Source organism: Carassius carassius, chromosome 26 (genome assembly GCF_963082965.1).
Source record: "Carassius carassius chromosome 26, fCarCar2.1, whole genome shotgun sequence".
In the NCBI taxonomy this organism is placed as follows: Eukaryota; Metazoa; Chordata; class Actinopteri; order Cypriniformes; family Cyprinidae; genus Carassius; species Carassius carassius.
Window position 1 is genome coordinate 10652464 of NC_081780.1, and position 20783 is coordinate 10673246.

The window sequence follows — 20783 nt, forward strand, 5'->3', positions numbered from 1 at the left end:
CCTGAAGAGACACATAAGTTATTCAGTCCTAAGTATGAGATATTTGTCTTCCTTTTCCTGAGGTGAGCATGAGGGGTACTCTGCTTTCATGTAGGGATCTGCCGGGCCCCGGTGCACAATGGGCCCTCTGTGAGGCTCCTCTGTTAGTGCAATGCTGAGAGGTAGAAAAGGCCTCCATTCTGCTCGACGCCAGGATTTGGTGCTAAAACTCCACAACTCTGCTCAGTACCTCTGTGCAGAGATGCACTGCAGAAAACCTATCCGGAAGTGCCATACAAGTGCCCGCTTCATGTTCAGTTGGATGTTTTTACAGGCCTTTTTCCATACTAATTCTCTTTCTCTGCGATTCAGTAATCATATTTCTGCTGCTGAGTCGCATGAAATAAAAATCCAGCATTAGCCTATTAAGCACTGGGACTGTCAAGCAATTCAGATTTTTAAATATCATCTGACACATACTGCATTTTGTTTCAGTCTCACTGACATGTTTACATATCCCTGGCAGTTTTACTGACCACTAATCTCACTTCGTTTGATTATATGTGACAGTTATGGGTGTGCAAACATCTTTTATGTGCTACTATCTGCCATCTTTAATTAAATGTAATATGTAGCTACTTATTTAATTATTAATAAATTATTTACAATATGTTTTATATAGTTGAGCTTTAAGGGACACCAAATGCACCAGGAAGTTCCTTAGCTGGACCATACATATGCATCAATATCCGTGCAAACCCACTGGATAGTGCCAAGGAAATCCATTTACTTGCACAACCAATTTAAGCTGCACAGCCCTGCACTGTGTGGTGGAGAACTTAATATAACAAGGTCAGTCAGGTCTAAAGTCAGCATAACTGATGCAACCAAAAATATATGAATCAGGCATTGCAGAATAAATGAAGCGATTGTTTCAAATGATAACTGTACACTCACTGTTGCTCTTTCTCTTTTTCAGATGTGTATAAATATTTAAAAGAAAGTGTTCTAGAAACTTCAGTCGCACAAGGTTTTTTTATTTTTATTTTTTTTTAAAGGTTTTTGTAACCACAACTCTCTTGGACCATAAATACGTGCTGGCAGTTTTTCTCATACACCACATTCTCATGAGAAGTTTAGCAATACATCTGAAAATCTTAAACAAACTGCCTTAATAGATGGGAATTGCTTTTGATGTAACCGAATGTTTAGCAAAAGCTACAACTGAGTGGTAATTAAAATAAATCACAAGTCTAACCACAAGTTACATTATTGTAGATGAATGAATTGCTTGTGGATATATAAAATTCCTTTATAAAGAGGTTACCTGCTGGCTGATCTAGTTTGACAATTGAATCAGAGACAGCGCAGAGACAGTTGAAACCAGTTTAATCAAGAACACCAAACAAAAGTTAATCTCATTTTATGTTTTCCCTCTGACAAGCCTAATGGTTCTCACAGTTCACAGTTTTAAAAGAAAACATGAAAAATAATAATCACATTTGTGTGTTAAAAAAGAATATTCCCATTATTTATATACTTTATAGAGAAAAATACATTTTAAAATCAGTCTAGAAGGTCCACTGGTAGTACCGTTGTCAACTGCTAAATTGAAACTATATTTACATGTTAATTATTAAAACAGTAGGTCTCAGTACATCTTTCTCTCCTAAAATGGCTGCTTCTCTCAATATTAATGTCACACTAAATATTGATTGAATATTGTTTGTACAAAGATATAAAGAGATATTAAAAAGTAAAAATAAACTTACTTAAAAAAAAAATTAAATGTCAGTACACGTCAATCGTTATAACAGAGGCAAGAAACAATTGGAAGTTAATCTTCTCTTGGTGCTGGTGTTACTAAGAGAAACCATGCATTCAATAAAGTCAAACAAACCACCGTATGCACTCAGTCTACTACCAAACATTTGGATCCATAATCAGACCACAACTCTTCTGTCCAAAAGCACTCCAGAATGTGTGGTGAGGTAAGCTTTTGGGTAATGCTACACCTACTGAGATGGATTTTTTTTTTTTTTGTTTTCCTTCTGCACAGGATGGGGAAATTACATTACTTACAAATAAGCAAATTGTTTTGGAGCTCTCTTCATTATACAGAACATTTAACAGATAATGGTGTTTCCCTCAAATCAGGCCTGCTAGTTTTTCATATGTATGAAATTAAGAAAGGCACAGTGGTTTTACAATAAAGTCATGAGAAACCATCTATAAATGCAAATGTGAACCAGTCTTGTGGATTTCTACCCTGCTGAAAAGACCAAAATAGTGTTTTAGTTTCCATACATTTTCAGGTCTGGTAAATGAAATGGACAGGAGTATCTAGATGGTGTGGCATCTTTATATGACAATAGCCCTGAGGAGACGGAAACACATCATCAGCTCTCGTGGAATAGGGGGTTTGATCTCATTACCATCAAGGCGAAGGTAACGGAGACGTGGACCCTTCTCATCAAGGTAGTCATCGAGTGCACCAGGTGGACAGATGTCAGAGCTATTCACACCTATGGAAATTAAAGAAAATACACATCTTACTGATAAAGTCATAGACGTGCATCCAAAGTTTAAAGTCCAAAGTACTTTCCGAGTACAATATTTTTCTTATCAGGAGGAGCCGGACACAGCTGCATGCAAGATGTAGCAGAACATGGAAAAGTAAGTTTACCAGAGCCTTAGGATGGCTTCCTTGCTGCCCAGTCAGTCAATAACATATTACAATAACAGTGAATAACATGGTGTTTTGCTTATGAAGGTTCTTCTTAAGGAAACTTATATTGACTAAAATGGACTATATTGCTTATTTAATGATAGAAATTAAGTCATATGCTTTGGATAGAACAATAGTGTACGGGCAACAGTATTAACAGAGATACTTTGGGGCCTGTCTTTAACTAATTACCAAAGGATTTCGCCAAAAATACAAAGGACGTCAATATGTACAATAGTGCATGTTCAGAACTTTAATCTTGAACTTACTCTTGATCTTATTGTGATCCAGATGCAGGTGCTCCAGTCCAGAAGAGATAATAGGTATCTCTGTGAGCTGGTTGTGAGAAAGCTGTAGATCCAGGATGCTGGAAAGATTAAACACATTTTTTGGGATACCTCCATTAGCCAGCTTATTGCGGTTGAGTCTGAGAGACACCACTTTGGGAAGACCCTTGAAGTATTCAGCCGGAATCTTTTCAATGTTGTTGCTGTCCAAAAAGATCTGTGTGGTTGTGGGTGGTAGGCCGAGGGGCATGGTATTTAGCTGATTCTTTGCTAAATTGATCTGGATCAAGTTGTTGAGGCCTTTCAGACTGACCTCAGTTACTGCATCATCCTGTAGCTTGTTGCCTTGCAGATCCAGCAAGGTGAGATATTCCATTCCAGAGAAAACACCGGGTGGGATCTTTGAGATTCTGTTTCGGGAGAGCCGTAACTGCTCTAATTTGTCTGGCAGAGGAGATGGAATGGAAGTCAGCAAATTGTCTTCCATGTAGAGGTGTACAAGGTTAGACATAGCCTTTAGAGCATCTGCCTCCAGACCTTCGCTTGTTATTTTGTTATGGTTTAGGTTGATCCACCTTAGTTGTGTGGCATTGCGCAGAGAGTTAGCTGACAGGACATCAATCAGGTTGTTCTGGAGGTACAGGTACCATGTGTATGGAGGGATGACAGGTATGCGTTTCAGACCTTTATTGTCACAATAAACAGCATTAGGGAAACTTGGAGGGCAGTGGCACTCTTTAGGACATGCCTGGATCTGAGACATAAGGTGCTCATATGGAATTTCTTCAGAGCTGACTTGGCCGGCCAGAAGTAGGGCTACAAATGCAACCATGAGCCACTCCATGGTTAGGTCTAACCTGAAAAATGATAGAAACAGCTGTTAACAATATTGAAACCATATAACTCTTAGAGATAAAGAGTTGTCACTGGGCCTGGAACAATGTTTGTCCCCCATACTAAGAATATCCATAGATCCACCCTGCAAGATTATCTTTCTCTGTGTCTTCATCTTCTAAGTAGTAATGCTCTTAAACTCAGAATATGCTGCCAGGTCAACCTTAATTGACGTTAGCGTGGCACAGTGCTACTCATCTCCACTCAGAAGTTACAACTTCGACTCTGGCAAACAAAAGGGTTCAGGTATGTTCTATTTCTGAATACAAGATATACCAAACATAGCAATGCTATCTCATGACCAATTCGTACATATTTTATGAGGTGGCTAATTTGTATGATTCCGTACGACCCCACTGCGAGGGTTAGGTTTAGAGGTGGGGTTAGGAGTGGTCATTTGTACGAATTCCTACAAATTGGGCACCTTGTAAAATATGTAACATTTTTCACAAAACTTATGAATTTGTGCGAATCAGGTCATTTGAATTCATACAAATTTGCCACCATGCAAAATATATATAAATTGCTGTGAAATCAGGTTAAACACTGCATGGTTTTTAACAAGACCTGGCCATCTTATCTGGTTTAAGATAAATTAAAAAAAACATGGAGATCAAAGCTTACAGTATGCAATTCTGGAGGCTTACTATTGGTATGGAAGAAGTGGGCACTATCTTTGCCAAAAAAAATAAAAATAAATAAATTCAACTGCACATTACTATTGCACAAATGCTAGAGTCTTACCTTTGACTTCTTGAGGCTCTGCTACTTATCGCTTGCTGTGGGTACAGATGCCTCAACTCTGAGCTACTTTGCCCTTTCCTGCACCTATTTGTAGTGTCAATGGCATCTCATGATCCCTTCACAGACAAACACACTGGACACAGCCTTAGCCAATCATAGCCTCTTGAGACCAAGAGTCATTACCCTGTGGGGATGGACAATGCTTAAACCAGCGTGTTGGTCAAAAGAAGACATGGGCATTGGTCTAGTTATTATTAGGCTAATATAGGCCTACGTACCATGCTTCATCGCCCCTCAAAACAACACCTGTCTTTGAGTAAACAAATGTCTCAATCAGACCTCTAAGTTGATGAATCAGAGTTGATCTATCTATCTATCTATCTATCTATCTATCTATCTATCTATCTATCTATCTATCTATCTATCTATCTATCTATGCATCTCCTCTCATCTTGACTGGTAAATGACAACTGATCTGCTTTATTTTGGAGATTGAGATTGCAAAATGAGTAATGAGAAAAGTCATCATATGTTTGTTATTTAGTGTGCACAACTGACAAAATTCATGTGCTGAAATTTCTGTCCACACGGGAACACTAGTCTGCATTTAGAGGCTGATTTGAATATGAGTTGACATATTGTGTCTTTGTTTGACTACCAATCATTGATCTGGTTTTGTCATTACTAGCTCTCAGTTCTGCTGACAACAACAACTACTTTGTCATTGTAATGCCCTGTAATGGGCTCATCCAGTCGAAATCTACAACCATTAGTAATCCAGTCTATTATCCAGCATCTTTTGTCAAGGATGGTGCAGCTCTACGTTAGAACCTGTGGTCTAAAGGGCAAAGCATACAAACACCAACCTAATCCAATTACAGAATTCAAAACCTATTATTCACAGGAACTGAAAAGGGCTCTAAACATGGAATATATCTGTGTCAAGCTCTCTACAACACTAAATTGGCAACTAAGAGCATTAAACAGGACATGACAAGAGGTCATTTTCAGGGCAGCAATTAGCATCTAGCTGTAGGAGGTTTAACCCTGTTAAAAAACTCTGTATCTTGGATATATTACAATAATGGCTTCAATACATGCAGATAAAAAAAAAAAAATATATATATATATATATATTTTTTTGTCTGTATATATTGAAGCCATTCGAATTCGAAATTGCCACCCTATTGTGTTTACGACTAGTCAGTGACAAAAGCCCCAGATCATAGCTGGTGCCAGCTTTTTTTATGTCCACAACTGTGAGACTAGACATAGCTTACAGATTCAGCCTGGATTTTCTAGTCACCCAGTCTTAAGGTAGGTGGATGTCCTAACTTGCGTGAGAACAGGAAGTCAGGTATTAAATAGTGACATCTATTGGTCATGATCAGAACAGTCAAAACTGCTTAGGGCTAAGTGCTAATGCTAACTATTATGCATTTGAGAACATCTCCATGAAACCTCACTAGGCATCTAAACTTTTTGAACTCTAAGACTGGTAAACAATATTTGAATGCTAGGTCTTTGTGGTCAATTAATACATTTAAAAGCAAAATACTTAATATACCAGCATCTTTTAATGGAAATGAACAGAAGTTAATCATCAAAATGAAATGCAGTAATGGGGGGGTGCGGGGGTACTATGACATACAACATTGTGAACACAAATTTTATGCTTCACCTAAAAGAAAACACATGCTCTCAAAAAGGTTTAATTTCCTGTTTGGGGCATTGTGTCTCTGGCAGCTATGTTAATTACACACAGTTCCACATTTGGCTCTAGCTCTGTGGCTAGTGTGCAGTCCAAATGTCCACTGTCCACTTTTACATCTTTATGCTTCTAAGGAACATGATTCCAACAGAAACCTCTAATCAAATGTTTTGTATTGTCTAATTGTTTTAGCCAACATCAAAAAGCTGCGTTAGTTCTATCATCAGCAGAATTTGCATTTAGAGCATCAATTAATGCTAGCTTTACAAAAAGATGAACTAATTATTGTTAAAATATTTAATTGCACATCCTAACACACCTCTGCCGAAGCAAAATCGAAGACTTTCCTTTAAAACCCAACTTTCCAGGTAACATGGTACAGGGGTGATATGGTCATACCATAGTATTTTGATCTTTACCATGGTATTTCAAAAATATCATGGTGCTATCATAGTGAATGTCTAACACTGTTGGCACTTTTGTGTTGTATCACACAAGTTATTAATTAGATGCCAGTACATATGTAATACACATACATTTCAAGTTCATGATCCTTTTGCTAACTATTACAATTCAATATTTTTTTCCAATTACAATTAAAATACAAAAATTCACTTATATAAAGACATGCAGCAGAAAATTAGAATGTATATAAAAAATAAAAGCAAGTAGCGTTTAAAATCTCTCAATACTCAACTACAGAAAAACCATGTACCCCCACATCCACCACCCACTTCCTTATTGCATCGCCACCAAAAAAGTACAAAGAAATGAAAAAAATTACCTGCTCATCTAAGCTGATTTTGCTTTGTGCAGGTGGAGACGAAGTGTCTGGTTCTGGTTTTGGGGTTACAGACAATCTCTTGGTCCGCCTGGTCTCCTCTCCAGTTTGAGTCCAGTCTGCACTTTCTCCCACTTTCTTTCTGGCCCGGACATGCATCAGAAGACACAGCCTTATTAGATTACTTTTGTTGGTAGTGTAACTTCCCCAAGGCCAAACCTTTGACATCAGCTGGTGATCTTGAAAAAATGGTGTGTGTAGAAGTTCGAAAGATATGTATGTGTGGAGTTTTCTTTCCGCATGCATGCATTGGTTACTTATTGCTAGCACAGCACTTTTTTCTCTGTTTTCTTACTATTTTTTTTTTTGCAGTGAGGGTCTGTGTAGCCTCAGGAGGTGGGGGCCACTGGCAAATATGAAACCCTCCAAACAGTTGCAGGTGGTTCAAGATATTTAACTTTATGATGGACATATCTCATTTCCATCCTTCATGACCTTGAGTGATATTTTACACCCTGTTAAACTAGGCTGCCCCCTCAGGTAATGCATATCATCTGGTTGTCCCTTTGCACTGATGGAGACTCGTCCCAACCCGTGAAAGGAAGAATTAAGCGGGAATGCATAAACTGGTGAAAGTTACAGTGATGTTAGAGAGTTAATCCTGCACTCTAGCAATATCCCAGCAGGTCCCTCTCGCTTCCTAAGTTGCACATAGCTTCACAATGAATGAAAAGTCAGTGGGCAGTGGGTAGTAACCAGGCAACATCTGTTTCAACATCTGGATCCTGTTATAGAAATTTCAAGATGTAGAAAAGGAAAGTGGGATATAGAAGGTCTTTGATTTGGGTAGGGCACTGCTTAAAGTCCCATTGCACAGCTGAAAAGAAGCAAATCTTTATCCTTTTAAAAGGATGCTATTGTCTGGAATAAAAGAGGATTCATAATTTCTGTTCCTAAATGAATAGTTCACCCAAAAATGAAAATTCTGCCTATTAATTACTCCGCCTCATATTGTTCCAAACCCGTAAGACCTTCATTCATCTTTGGAACACAATTTAAGATATTTTTGATGAAATCTTGAAGCTTTCTGACCCTCCATAGACAACAACACAACTGACACAGTCAAGGTAGTAACGCCATTGTTAAAATAGTTCATGTGACCTCATTGGTTCAATTGTAATTAAATGAAGCTACGAGAATTTTTGCATGCAAAGAAAGCAAAAATAATTACTTTATTCAACAATTTCTTCTCTTCCGTGTCAGTCAACACATGTTCATGAAAGTACCATGATGCATGCATGTAAATAATGACTTTTGGTTGAACTGCCTTTTAAGTATTTGGGACCATCAAATCTCACACAATCTCACTTTACAAAGCACACATGCCAGTTAGTCCTCCAGATGTTTGGGCAAGCCCAAAGAGGTCCGCAAAAGAAGTTTTACACCAGCATAGTATTATCTAAATATCGAACTAATCATTCATGAACCGGTTCACAAAACCAGTCTGAATGGTTCAATCAATCCAAGCTGGATTGATCAGGGTCTGGATCTTATGATGTAAAAGAGCCACCAAAACATTGCTCACTACTTTACAGATATTAAGCAGCTTTCAGCATTCTTATGTAGAGCTGTGATCATCTGAATGACAGTGGGGGTGGGTTGACTAAAAGATTGGAGAAGTATGAGAAAAGTCTGTCATTACACTGAAACATGACAAATTGTGACAATTTTTTAATTAAACAATTAAGATGCATTTAGATAGATGGTAAATTTCCATTTCATGTCGACTTCACATAAAAAATCCCAACATTTCTCTGTGCAGAGCCACACAAATCAAGTTTATAATGTTCTGACGATATCACATGTATCAAATAAACAGATTTTATCGCCTCAGGGAACCTTTGCAAGCCTTTTATGTGTTCTCACATAGCATGAGAGTGCAGCACAGTGGTCCTATTCTAATAAACAACATTAAACTCTTGTGTCCTCTCTCTTAAGAGATCAGCTGTACTGTAGGAGGAAGAGCTAAGAAACATCACAATGCTCTCTTTCCCCACTAAGTCTCTCCAGTTTCTAGTAGACGCGGAATAACAGACTGTGGTTTTATAGCAAGACCTCAATTGCACAGCTGGCAAGTACACTCACACAAAACATATGACATGGCAACATTCACTTTTGTCACAGCAACATTACATTGTCCTAGCAATGCCCTTAGGGTAGGTTATGGAATAATTCATTTGATAATAAAAATGTCATCATGTTGTTACTGATGACTGACTTTCTTCCATGAAACAACACAAAGCAAAGCAATGGAAATTCACCAGCTTGTGATATTAAATAAAAAAAGTCATAACTTAGTCTTCCAACATCAAAAAAAGAGACTTCTCTCTGTCTGACTTCTCCAACCCTGCCCCTTTCTTACAATCCCCTGCAAGCTCACATTCAGATCTGTCTTTATCCAATCAACAATCAATGTATTTAATCAAGACCCTGCTATAATGCATGCAATGATGTGAAAAGAGCAGGGTCTGCCAAACTCCAGAAACTCTCATGCTATGCTATACTACAAATAAACTCCTTTTGTGCACCACAGAATAAAGTCAAAAGGGTTTCGAAAGACTGTGGGTGAGGACACAGAAAACTGCTTTTCATCATCAGCATCTGGTCATCAACATCAAAAGTTTTTGGTCCTGCAAAATCAGCTTTTGGTGAACTTAAATCCCCAGGCTGCTATACAGTGGTAAAGATATTTCAAACAAAAAGCCAGAACTGTCTATCCATCATCTATTTCTAACACATGGACAAAAGATCTCCCCCAGTGTCTCTCTGTATAACTATCACATGGTCACCCCAGACCCTCCATTCCTCTGGAATGCTGGGATGTCTGCCTGCAACTCTACTGTTTTAAATAAAACACTAATTTTTAGTGCTAGCTCAGACTTTAACTTTTAACTTTTGACATGCCTGACATAAAGGTGTGGTTTGGGATAGAGAAAGGAGCAGATGCTTGGAAGAGGTAAAGGGAAAGAACGGACCAAATGTTGGGCTATTTTACGATTCATCCAAGCTATGTTCTGAGCTGAGGAAGAGAATGAATGTTTACAGTTAACTCAAATACTGGCTCTGCATCTGTATATGCAAACAACCCAGATACACAGTATGCAAAAACAGTATGCCAAATGGGAAGGATGTCAGACTGCTTAGTAGTCATGATACAGTAGGCGAACTCGGATGACCTTCTGCATCCGCCAAGCCACTGAGCTTCTGAAATGTGCAGCCAATGAATGCTTTGCTATCCCATGTGGCCAATAGTTGAATTAAAAATAATGTCGAACTAGAACTAGAGTGGCTCTTTTCAGGTTTAAATGTTGTAAGTACTAGGAAGTATATTCTGCAGCACTGAATTGTACTTGTTTACCACTTAAGTAAATCTTTTTGTGTTTTTTTACTTGTAGGGCTACATCACATGACAAGAACATATAGTCAAAGGTCAATGTCAGCATTGCAGATGTAGCTGGCCAATGGACTATTTATTCCACACAACTGCATATTTCATCTAGTTTGTTGTCAAATTCAGTACATAGCTTGAAAGTTTGGAAATTTAATCGTAGACTGGGATTTATTGTTAAAACTACTTTAATAATCCTTACTAAATCACAATTATTATGAGATGTTTTGATATGTTCTTACCTTTGGCAGCAGTATAAAGTTTCTTACATTGCACCGCCATCAGATGCACCACAAAAATAACACTTTATACGAGCTCTTCCATACAAAAGCCTTTTCATCTTACAATTATTATATTTATATCCATAGCCTGTACTTCAGCTAGAGACATCAAGAGAACATGTTTCCTGCAGGAAGCAGTTCTGTCATCATGGCTCTGCTTCAAACAGAGCAAAACCCATAGACCTTTGTTCATCCATAAGTTTGGGTGAGAGGCCAGAAAGAAGGAAGATGGATAACAGATTCATACCACAAGTTTCTTTCCATCCCAGACAGCAGGACTGAGAAATGGAAATCCACATGAGCCATAAGACGAAAATAATAAAACAGAAGTAGAGGAGTAGTGGAGTAGCTTTGGGGTTTACTTTCAGTGTAGTAAAGATTGATGCCTTTATGTTTATGAATCAAATGACTTCATGACTTCTAATATCTACTGAAGATTTCCTGTGATGATGCTTCAGAGAATTTTGATGATAAAATGGAGAGGAAATTATTCACATTTAACAGATTTTTGGCTATATTATCTGAATAATGTGTACAATATTAATCTATAAATTTCTACATGTGACCTTATTATAAGGATTGATACCATCAGTATCTATCCACACGTGAGAAATCTGGTTTATTCAAATAAAGATGAACAAACTGCTTTGGTATTTGTTTTTTAACAAAATAAAACAACAAATCGGGGGACCTTACAACTTTTACAACAGTCCGCCAAAGTTACTGTAATCATACGGTTCAATAATTTGACTAACATTGTGATGCTGTGAAATGGTGTATTGAATACATGAAAAATGTCAATGTTGTTTACCATAGAATTGAAAACAATCGCTGTTACAAAATAAGATGAACTGCATGCAGATAAAATATGGTATAAATGTTGGCAGAGTTCAGAAATTCAAGCTGATACTGATTTGCTATTAATACAACATTTAAATAATAAACAAAATAACAACAACAAAAAACTTGATTTATTTAGCAGTTAGCTAAACCTCAGCAAATTCACTCAGTGTCCAACATTTTATTAAATTTTTTTCAGTTTTGTGTGCATTTCAATTTCCGTTGAATTCTAGATATCCTTCAACATTGCTGCACATTTAGCCATTTTATATACAATTAGATAGCGATTTTCCATAACTTGTACTCTAAACAATCTAATTTCCTTACCGGCAGGCTTAATAATAACATGATTACAATTTCGAATGATAAGGTGTTTAACATGCGGAAATATTAAGATGCAGTTAGATGCCATATAGTGCAGTTTCTTATAGAGTGCACACTTGGCTATTCACAATTTGCACAAATATGTCTCTCTTTAGATGGGAATATCTTGTCTAATTAGACCACTTCTCTTTATACAGTACCATACAAGACTGATATTTTATCTTCAAGATCCCAGACTACTGCTGCCCATTTTTTCATACAGATGTCTATGTTTTTAGAGAGAAAATATTGCATGTAACCAGATGTGGTTGCCGTGATCATGAATAAAAATGTCAATCTGAGTGTCTACTAAGAGCAATAGCCTTAATTTGTTTGATAAAATACTGGAGAGATGGGACTTTAATCAAAGATGATCTCTGAGGCCTGGCGTAGGCAGTTAGCTGTGTCATCTGGCATACTGCTGTGTGTGATGTTGTTCCCATCCAAGCGCAGGGTCTTGAGTCGAGAGTAGTTGATCGGAGAGCTGAACTTGCAGATATTCGTCAGGTCAAACTCTGAAGAAACAGAATTGGAAATGGAGTAAAAACCAGGCAAAATCTGTAGCTTGAACAGATGGAAATGGTGCAAGACTTACTGTTTATCTCGTTGACTTGCAGGTACAGGTGCTCAAGCGATTCATTGATCTCCGGGATGGACTTCAGCTTGTTAAAAGACAGGTCAAGCTCAAGGAGAGAAGACACGTTGAACACACCTGCAGGGATTCCAGAGTCCATCAGCTTGTTGTGAGAGACACGCAGGTACTGCAGGACTGGGAGCTTGGCCAGGTAGCCGTTAGGGATGCTGTCGATATCATTTTTATCAGCATAGAGCATCAAAAGCGAAGGTGGAACTCCTGAGGGAAGTTTCTTTAGCTTGTTCTCGCTCACATCCAGCAGAACCAGGGACTTCAGGCCTTTGAAGGCACCTGTGATGCTCTCGGTGGTCAGCTTGTTCTCAGACAGGTGGACGGTGGTCAGGTTTTCCATCCCAGACAAGGTGTTAGCAGGGAACGAGCTCAGCTGGTTGCCGGCCAACTTCAACTCATCCAGAGACTTCGAAAGAGGACTAGGGGGCTTGGTCAACTTGTTATTACTGAAGAGGAGCTTCTCCAGTTTGCTCAGTTTATCAAAGGTACCAGCCTGGATCTTGCTGCTGGTGATGTTGTTGTTGTCCAGGACGAGCCAGCGAAGGTCCGTGGCGTTATCGAACACGCCAGTCTTGATCTCCTCAATTAAGTTGTTCTGTACGTAAAGGTATTTGATGCCGCTTGGCACAATAGGGATGAACTTCAAGTTGCGGTCATTGCAGTACATAGCAGTGGGGAAGTTGAGTGGACATTCACACTCCTGGGCACAATTAGGAGACGATACTGCCTCCATTGGTGCGTAGGGGACATAGTATTCATCATAGTATTCATATTGACCCAAACTCTGACATAGCAGTCCAGCCAACAGGAAGAAGCCAAGAGCAAACATGGCTGCACAACTCAGTCGAATCCGACCTAGAGAAGAGAAGAGAAGAGAAGAGAAGAGAAGAGAAGAGAAGAGAAGAGAAGAGAAGAGAAGAGAAGAGAAGGTAGGGGTTTTTATGGTTACATAAGTGGCAATATTAAAATGTGAATGTGTTTAAGAATAACAGAACTTTCTACGGTCAACCTCAGACATAAACAAAACTCAGAGACATTCTTCTAATGGAAATTGATGACTTCATCCTCAAGAATGCAAATAGGCCCAGGCAGCTGTTCCTCCCTTTGCAAATTAGACCCACATTGCTTTTGTGCAGATCCAAGTTTATCTCAAGTTACTTTATCCTTACATCATACCTATAGATCGCTTTTATCTATGCATGCTATGATGAAGAATTATTGCATTGCAAATGATGAATAATGAGTACTTTTATAATATTGACTAATTAATTAATATTTCAAGTTAAAGACAAGAAGAATAAATTAGATCAGGTGTCATGCATGCAATTTTGCAACAGTATTTGTGAATAACAATTCAAGGAAAATACTGCATAATCTCTCTCTGTTCCTGCACAATAAAATAATTCATGCATGCATAATATTTCTATCAGCTCATGCATTTTTAATAAGTAATCATTTATGTAAAAACCTATTTATAATAACTTAACACAATGTTTTGAATAAAATGCATGCATGGAAGCTTTTCAAACATCACCAAGCTGAATATCTGCAATATGATAATACATTTTTTCTTCAGTCCGCCCCAAAAATCTGCCAAGCAGATTTCTAATAATCTCATCCAGACAGAACAAAACCGAGCATTATAACTGCAGATGCTAGATATCCTTACCTTCCTGCTTCTCTCTCTGTGCACGACTTCAGGTAGAGTTGTGTGCGGCCCCGAGGACTCGGGAGAGAAAGGGTAAGGGAGGGAGAAAGCAGAGAGTGAGAGAGAGAGAGAGAGAGAGAGAGGGAGAGAGAGAGAGAGAGAAAGAGAGAGAGACACTCAAGCCAGACCTTAGTCACCCAAGATTGATAGAAAACAGCAGTCAGGCGGGTCTAGTGTGTAGATTTCAGCAGATGTTCCCTCAGAAATATATGCATTCTAGCAAGGTTCAGGTGTAGCAAAGCAGTTTGGGAGATGTAGTTCTTCATGGGACAAGGCTTCAATGCTCACTAGGGAGGATTTGCAAAATATATATACCTGTATAGTCACCACAAACACGCACACACTTTTCCATCCCATCCTTTCCAAACAATCCCACAAAACAATTCAACTATTGTGTGTGAGACACAAACAAACACCTCCATCACTGGTTCCATCATAACCAATGCAAGCATTCCTCATAAAAATAAATATTCTTAACAAAACAAAGGTTAATCAAACTATTTGGAAAACTTTCTGCAAAAAAATTGGCTATACTTGAGATGGCAGCTGCCTGCTATTAGACTAATGGGCTGTAAACAAGACTTGGAAAAATTGACCAAATAAGACAGTAGTGGGCCAAACCAGACTTACATAACCGTGTTGACTATCTGAACGGAGAGTGTATCCAATTCTTAACAGCTGGTAGATTGTATATCATCAAACGGTGTGCCATCTTTTAATGTTAAGCCTCATAAAATCCAGACGGCTTCTGTCTGGCTGTGGTCATGGACTTATGTGATGGGAAGCTTGCACACGGTGGTGGGCTGTATGTCATGAGTGACCTGGGAAGGATGGCGCTGACTGCCGGTCAGTTTAGTTTTAATAGCATACATCACTTCTTAGGAATGCAGTAAAGCCAGAAAACCAGATGAGAGGTTGGTTCGGCAAGCCTTGTGAGTATCTGTGGTGCTGAAATTATGTACTTATGTCTTTGATTACTACTGAAAAATCAGTAAAGAATATGAAGCTAAAATCTGCACACCAAATATAAAATAAATAATAATAAGAAGAAGAATTAACACAAAATAATGTAAAATATATAAAATTATGAAATAGTAAATGGCCATTTGTAAACTGACATCTTTGATCATCATTTTACATATTTTTATTTTAAGATTTTATATACGTATTATATTTATTATTATACTTAGTATAAGATTATTCAAAAATAATTTAAATACAAAATGTAAATAAATCATGCAGGGTATATGGTCATTATTTAAATGTCAGGTTCACTGAGAATGTTGATTCAAAATAAATAGTAGAAAAATGAATAAAATATTGAATTAAACAAACCACGTAGGGTCAACGATCATAATTTTACTTGAAAGATGTCACGTTCAGTTACAGTGCAGATTTAAAACCAAGTATAAAGCATAAACAAAAAAATCTATAAAATTATTAGGAAATGTAATTATTAAGAAAAAAATTATAATAAATCTAAACAAATAAATAATTTAAACATATCACTATGTACCTAAAAATAACTATCTCTTGATAGAGAGAGTCATATTCAAACACTAGTTATATACTCGAGCACCATGGTTTGTGCATATTTGCTTACTGCTAGGCTATAGATCTGATGCTGTTGGGTCTTAAACTGCTCTGGATCAATCTGACTGCTGCAGTGCTCATACCTGTCCCATACCAACAGCTCTATGACCTTAACATACATTCTTCATCTGTCACGTCTCCTACAGCTCACCCCTCTCTGACTCCACTCGTCTGTCAGGCCTGCAGGGCAAGCACATGGTGCTGAGCTCATGTTTGGACATCATGGATGAAGTTACGCAGCAGGGGCAAGTCAGGGCAAACCTGTGCATCTCTACCTGATGCAGGTATGTCCGGTTTGCATTTGCCCCCAAATCATGAAAAATGGTACATCTGCAGGCTGAATGATAAAAATCATCTAACTTTTTTAGATGATACAAGTGCATTGTTTTCCACATATTCAGTCACTTATTACACTTTACACGCTCATTTCAGTCTAGTCTTAACTGATGGCATTTAGCTTATATTTTTTTATTGATTTTATTGCGGTTTTAGATTAAGTTAAAAATGAAAATCAGAAAACTGCTTTAAAACATTTTTAAGATAAGACTTAAAGCCTTTATAATGCATTATGAAAGTATTATGCATTAATTATGCCTTATAATGCATTGTACAAGCTTATGAATAACTGTAACCAATACATTATAACACGTATCAATTCATTGCTACACTATGCATTTTAAATTTGGTTATAGTTATGTACGGCAAGATATAATATATTACAATGCACATTATGAATAATTATCATGCATTATACCCTTTATTAACACATTAAAATGCATTATGATATAGTATCGTTTACGGTCAGTAACAAACAGAAATTAAATAGTTCGGTATTTTACTATTAAATGACACCCAGTTATTAACTACAAAATATACACTGACTAACACTGACACTATATTTCTTCTTCTTCCAGTAATATTCCGGCAACCACAGTTGGCAGTTTTGTTGTTGTTGCTGTTATTGACCATTAATGTATTTATTTGACTATGAAGCCTGTGTCTCCTCAAGCCAGATTATTTCCAGCCCAACTTCGTCCAATGCCATTAAGTATTTTGTAAGAGTACTCTGTTGTCCAGCTGTGTTCTCACTGTCTTTCCTGTCTGGACATTAACACACACGGAAAAATGAAAACCTCAGCGTCCTGAAGACCACTGGAAAGATTCTTCACACCAGCTCCACGAAAAAAGTCTTAGAAATCTGTCTGCTTGAGGATTTCTACCATTTCCTCTTTTCATCTCACCTACATGAGTTTACAGTGACGTGAGTGGAGAAATTCCCAAAACTACGCACAGGAAAGTCGACAACTGCGTCTGGGTCTTGATGTTTCCAGTCAAGTTTCGTAATTTCTGACCTTCATTTTTCCTGGCCTGGATGCTTTGGAGACAGACAGATATGTTTGTAGACAAAGATTATATTATAATAATCCAACTGAGTGAATTGCAACATGTTTTACAAATCTATCGGAAAGCTGATTCTCCTGATCTTGTCAACAGCTTTATAATGTTTCCTCTCCTTAGCTTAAGTTGCTATTTCTACTTGGTCTGACACTTAAAAATGACTTTTACTGGCAAAACCAAATACTGTCAGGCTGCTACTATAACATTTTAATCTTGTTTTCTGAGCTGAGTCATGATACTCATTCATTATACCTCATATTGTTCCCATTACAATACATGTCTTTGTCAGCAATAAACTGATTTTGCTAATAAAACAGAGTAGCAAAACAAACCTTGGTCTGTCAAGTCAGCTTCATGAACTAATACTTTTATTAACAAGTATTGATGTTAAACCGTTAACTCAAAAATTTGAGATGATGCTACATGAATCATAGCTATCCATCACTTAAGTCACAAACAACACTTCACTTTAGAGATATTAAAAGTGTCTCTTTATTTGTGATGATTTTTCTGGCAAAAACAACATTGTGAATCTAGCTATGATTCAGTGAGGTTTTTTTAAACTAATCTGATTATTTTATCTAGTGTGAATGTGTTAAAAAAAAGGGGAAAAAATGTAGCTGATATTTATTTCTATGAATCAGTTCAAACTATGAATTTCACATCAATCAACCCTGAATGATTAGAGTGATGAATCAAACATATAATAAAATATTTGTGTAAAATATATGCAGTTATACATATAGGTCAAAACATAATCAAAATATGTTTAAAAAATATATTTTTTTGTGTTAATTTTTTTATGTAATTTTTAAAAAAGTGTGTTAATTGTGCCCTGATGTTCAGTGATCTTTATAATGCATTTTACATTTTATGCAACTTATTTGAATCTATGTGGCTTTATTAATATTTGCTCTGAAATGTAACAAATAAAATATAATAAGTATTAATAAAAATTAATATTTAATAAATACACAAAAATATATGTATATATATATATGTGTGTTTGTGTGTGTGTGTGTGTGTGTGTGTGTATTATTATTATTATTATTATATAACAACAACACAAATTTAAACAGGGTGGGTGTTTGGGAACATTTTTGTCACTTTAATATAAGAATAAACAAAGAAAGAAATAATATATTAAAATATGAATTAATAAAAATATTACATTTAGAAGCTCAAATAAATGTATATATAATATTTATAATTTTTGCTTAAGTTATACCCACCAGTACTTTAAACTGGATGGGTGTTTTGGGTAAATCAGTGTCACTAAAATGTCTAAGCAAAAGGTTGAAATTGTCTGTCTGAATAAACAAACAAACAAACAAATAATATATTAAAATATGTATTAATATTCTTGTGTTATATATTAATGTCTCTTTGAAATGTGGGGACTTTCCATAGACTTCTATTACTTTTATACTGACCAAACAATACTTTCTATTGCCTAACCCTAAACCTACCCCTTTCAGAAAACCTTGTGCACTGTTACACTTTCAGAAAAACATCTTTTGCTATTTTTTATATATATATTTTTCCTTCGTGGGGACCGAACATTTTTTTATCAGGTTTTACTATCCATGTGAGGACATTTGGTCCCAACAATGTGGCAAGAACACACACACACACACACACACACACACACACACACACACACAAACATATGTGCATAGTTTTCATAATTTTTACATCTTAAAAATGAAGTGATCTTAAACATCACTCTTGGTTTTTAAAGTGTTGTTACTAAAAACAATATGTTCACGTTGTAAAATCCCAGCTCAGCTCTCCTCTTAATTAGTTAGAGGCATTTAGACTCAGTTTGGACACAAACAGTCAAGTGTTGGGTGATCCTGAGGCGGACAAATGCACCTCAGACACATCAGTTCTGCCACAAACAGACTCGGAGCTGAGCCTCACATTGGCAAACACACACTCACACACACACATGGGAGCACATGTGCCACAGACGGCTGCAAGAGTCATTTCAGACCTCAGTATATCCACTTAATATAAAAGCAGCAAGCTAGTTAAGACTCTCATGCTGTGAAGGCATGTGAGAGCGAGAGCTAATCAAAGCTCACACTTCAGCACTGATCTATTCTGAGGGATACACATCTGCCAATCTGAGAAATATTCGGAGTTAACTTTTAGTTTTAAAAGTTAGTTTTAAATCAACTTTAAATATTAATCACTTTGTTTTGTTCTTTTGCCATTTTACTATTGTCTTTTTGTAAACATATCTATTAACTTAAAAAAAGTTTCTGTTTTAGCACTTCAACTAGTTGCCAATGCATAATTTGAACAAAATAACAATTTTTAATTGTCATTTAGGGTTACATTTTCATCTAAGACTTTTCAAATAACCTTTTTTTCTTTTAGTTAACAATAACAAAACTATTTTAAATGCTGCTTTTATAACATTTATGTGCTAATAAAGTGCCTTTATTACTTATTTTAAACTCTATTTCACAATAATCTTTTTATTTGTTTGCTTATTTAACTATTTTTTTAAAGGCAGGAAACAGGCTTTCACAGAAAACTGTGTAGATATAAAACATTGTCCTTTTGTGTAGATATATGATTATGGGTGATTATGAAAAAAAATCATTTATAGATATAATAATCATTTAATTATTAATTTTATTCCCACCTCTGCTCTACTCACTGTAAAGCTTTTGCCAAGTGCAGTGTGGTGATATTAGCTTTTTCCCTCAAGTAAAAAGAGATGCTTTAAACTGCCACATACCACCTTTCACACACTTACCTCTCTGACATACACACACACACAATCCCCCTCAATCTCTCTCTCTCTCTCTCTCTCTCACACACATACTGCACTTCACCATTGAGTTCTGGAGGAGGAGCTTAATTATTAAAGCACAAATGACAGTAAAATGTGTTTGAAACCAGACACAACTCAAAATATTGCAGCACAAAATAATCCACAAGGGGTCACCAGAAAGAAACGAGAGGGAACCTGCTGGATATATGATGAAAGTGGAAAAAAAAAAAACCTGTGTGTTATAATACCTTTACAACACTTGTACTGTACTAAAAGGATCCCAACCATATAGATTGCAAAAAGTAGCAATGTATTTGTTAGTGAATGTATTGCCTTTCCATTGCATTCTTCATAGTTAATGAATTTACCTAAGCCAAAAATAATCTTATATTTTTACCATTTCGATTCCTTCTTTTAAAATGCCAGATTGATATGTTTATATATATATATTGCCTAGAGGCTTTGCCATTATCAAAACAGGAAATTATATAATATTTTTCATCTCCACAAAAGCTACTATTAACTAATCCCTGTGTTTAAACAGACTCGTGACTATTTTTTAATTTTCATAAAGTCTGTTTACGGTCGACCGGG

General features: G+C 36.6%; 2 protein-coding genes across 3 annotated transcripts; both read right to left on the reverse strand.

Moving 5' to 3' along the window:
- Nucleotides 1–2271: 2271 nt before the first annotated feature.
- kera (keratocan) lies at nt 2272–7362 on the reverse strand. 2 transcript variants are annotated; one of them, XM_059511139.1, is made up of 3 exons: nt 7128–7362; nt 2977–3851; nt 2272–2504 (listed from the first exon to the last, which is right to left on the reverse strand). In XM_059511139.1, the coding sequence occupies exons 1-3, from the start codon at nt 7133–7135 to the stop codon at nt 2341–2343; spliced, it is 1047 nt and encodes a 348-aa protein (XP_059367122.1). In that variant the 5' UTR covers nt 7136–7362; the 3' UTR covers nt 2272–2340. The 2 variants fall into 2 exon arrangements, with proteins under 2 accessions (XP_059367122.1, XP_059367123.1); XM_059511140.1 differs by lacking the exon at nt 7128–7362 and adding an exon at nt 4633–4767.
- A 4096-nt stretch (nt 7363–11458) lies between these two features.
- On the reverse strand, nt 11459–14524 carry lum (lumican). Its single transcript, XM_059511142.1, has 3 exons — nt 14372–14524; nt 12652–13557; nt 11459–12571 (listed from the first exon to the last, which is right to left on the reverse strand). The coding sequence occupies exons 2-3, from the start codon at nt 13529–13531 to the stop codon at nt 12417–12419; spliced, it is 1035 nt and encodes a 344-aa protein (XP_059367125.1). The 5' UTR covers nt 13532–13557; nt 14372–14524; the 3' UTR covers nt 11459–12416.
- Between the last annotated feature and the right edge of the window lie 6259 nt (nt 14525–20783).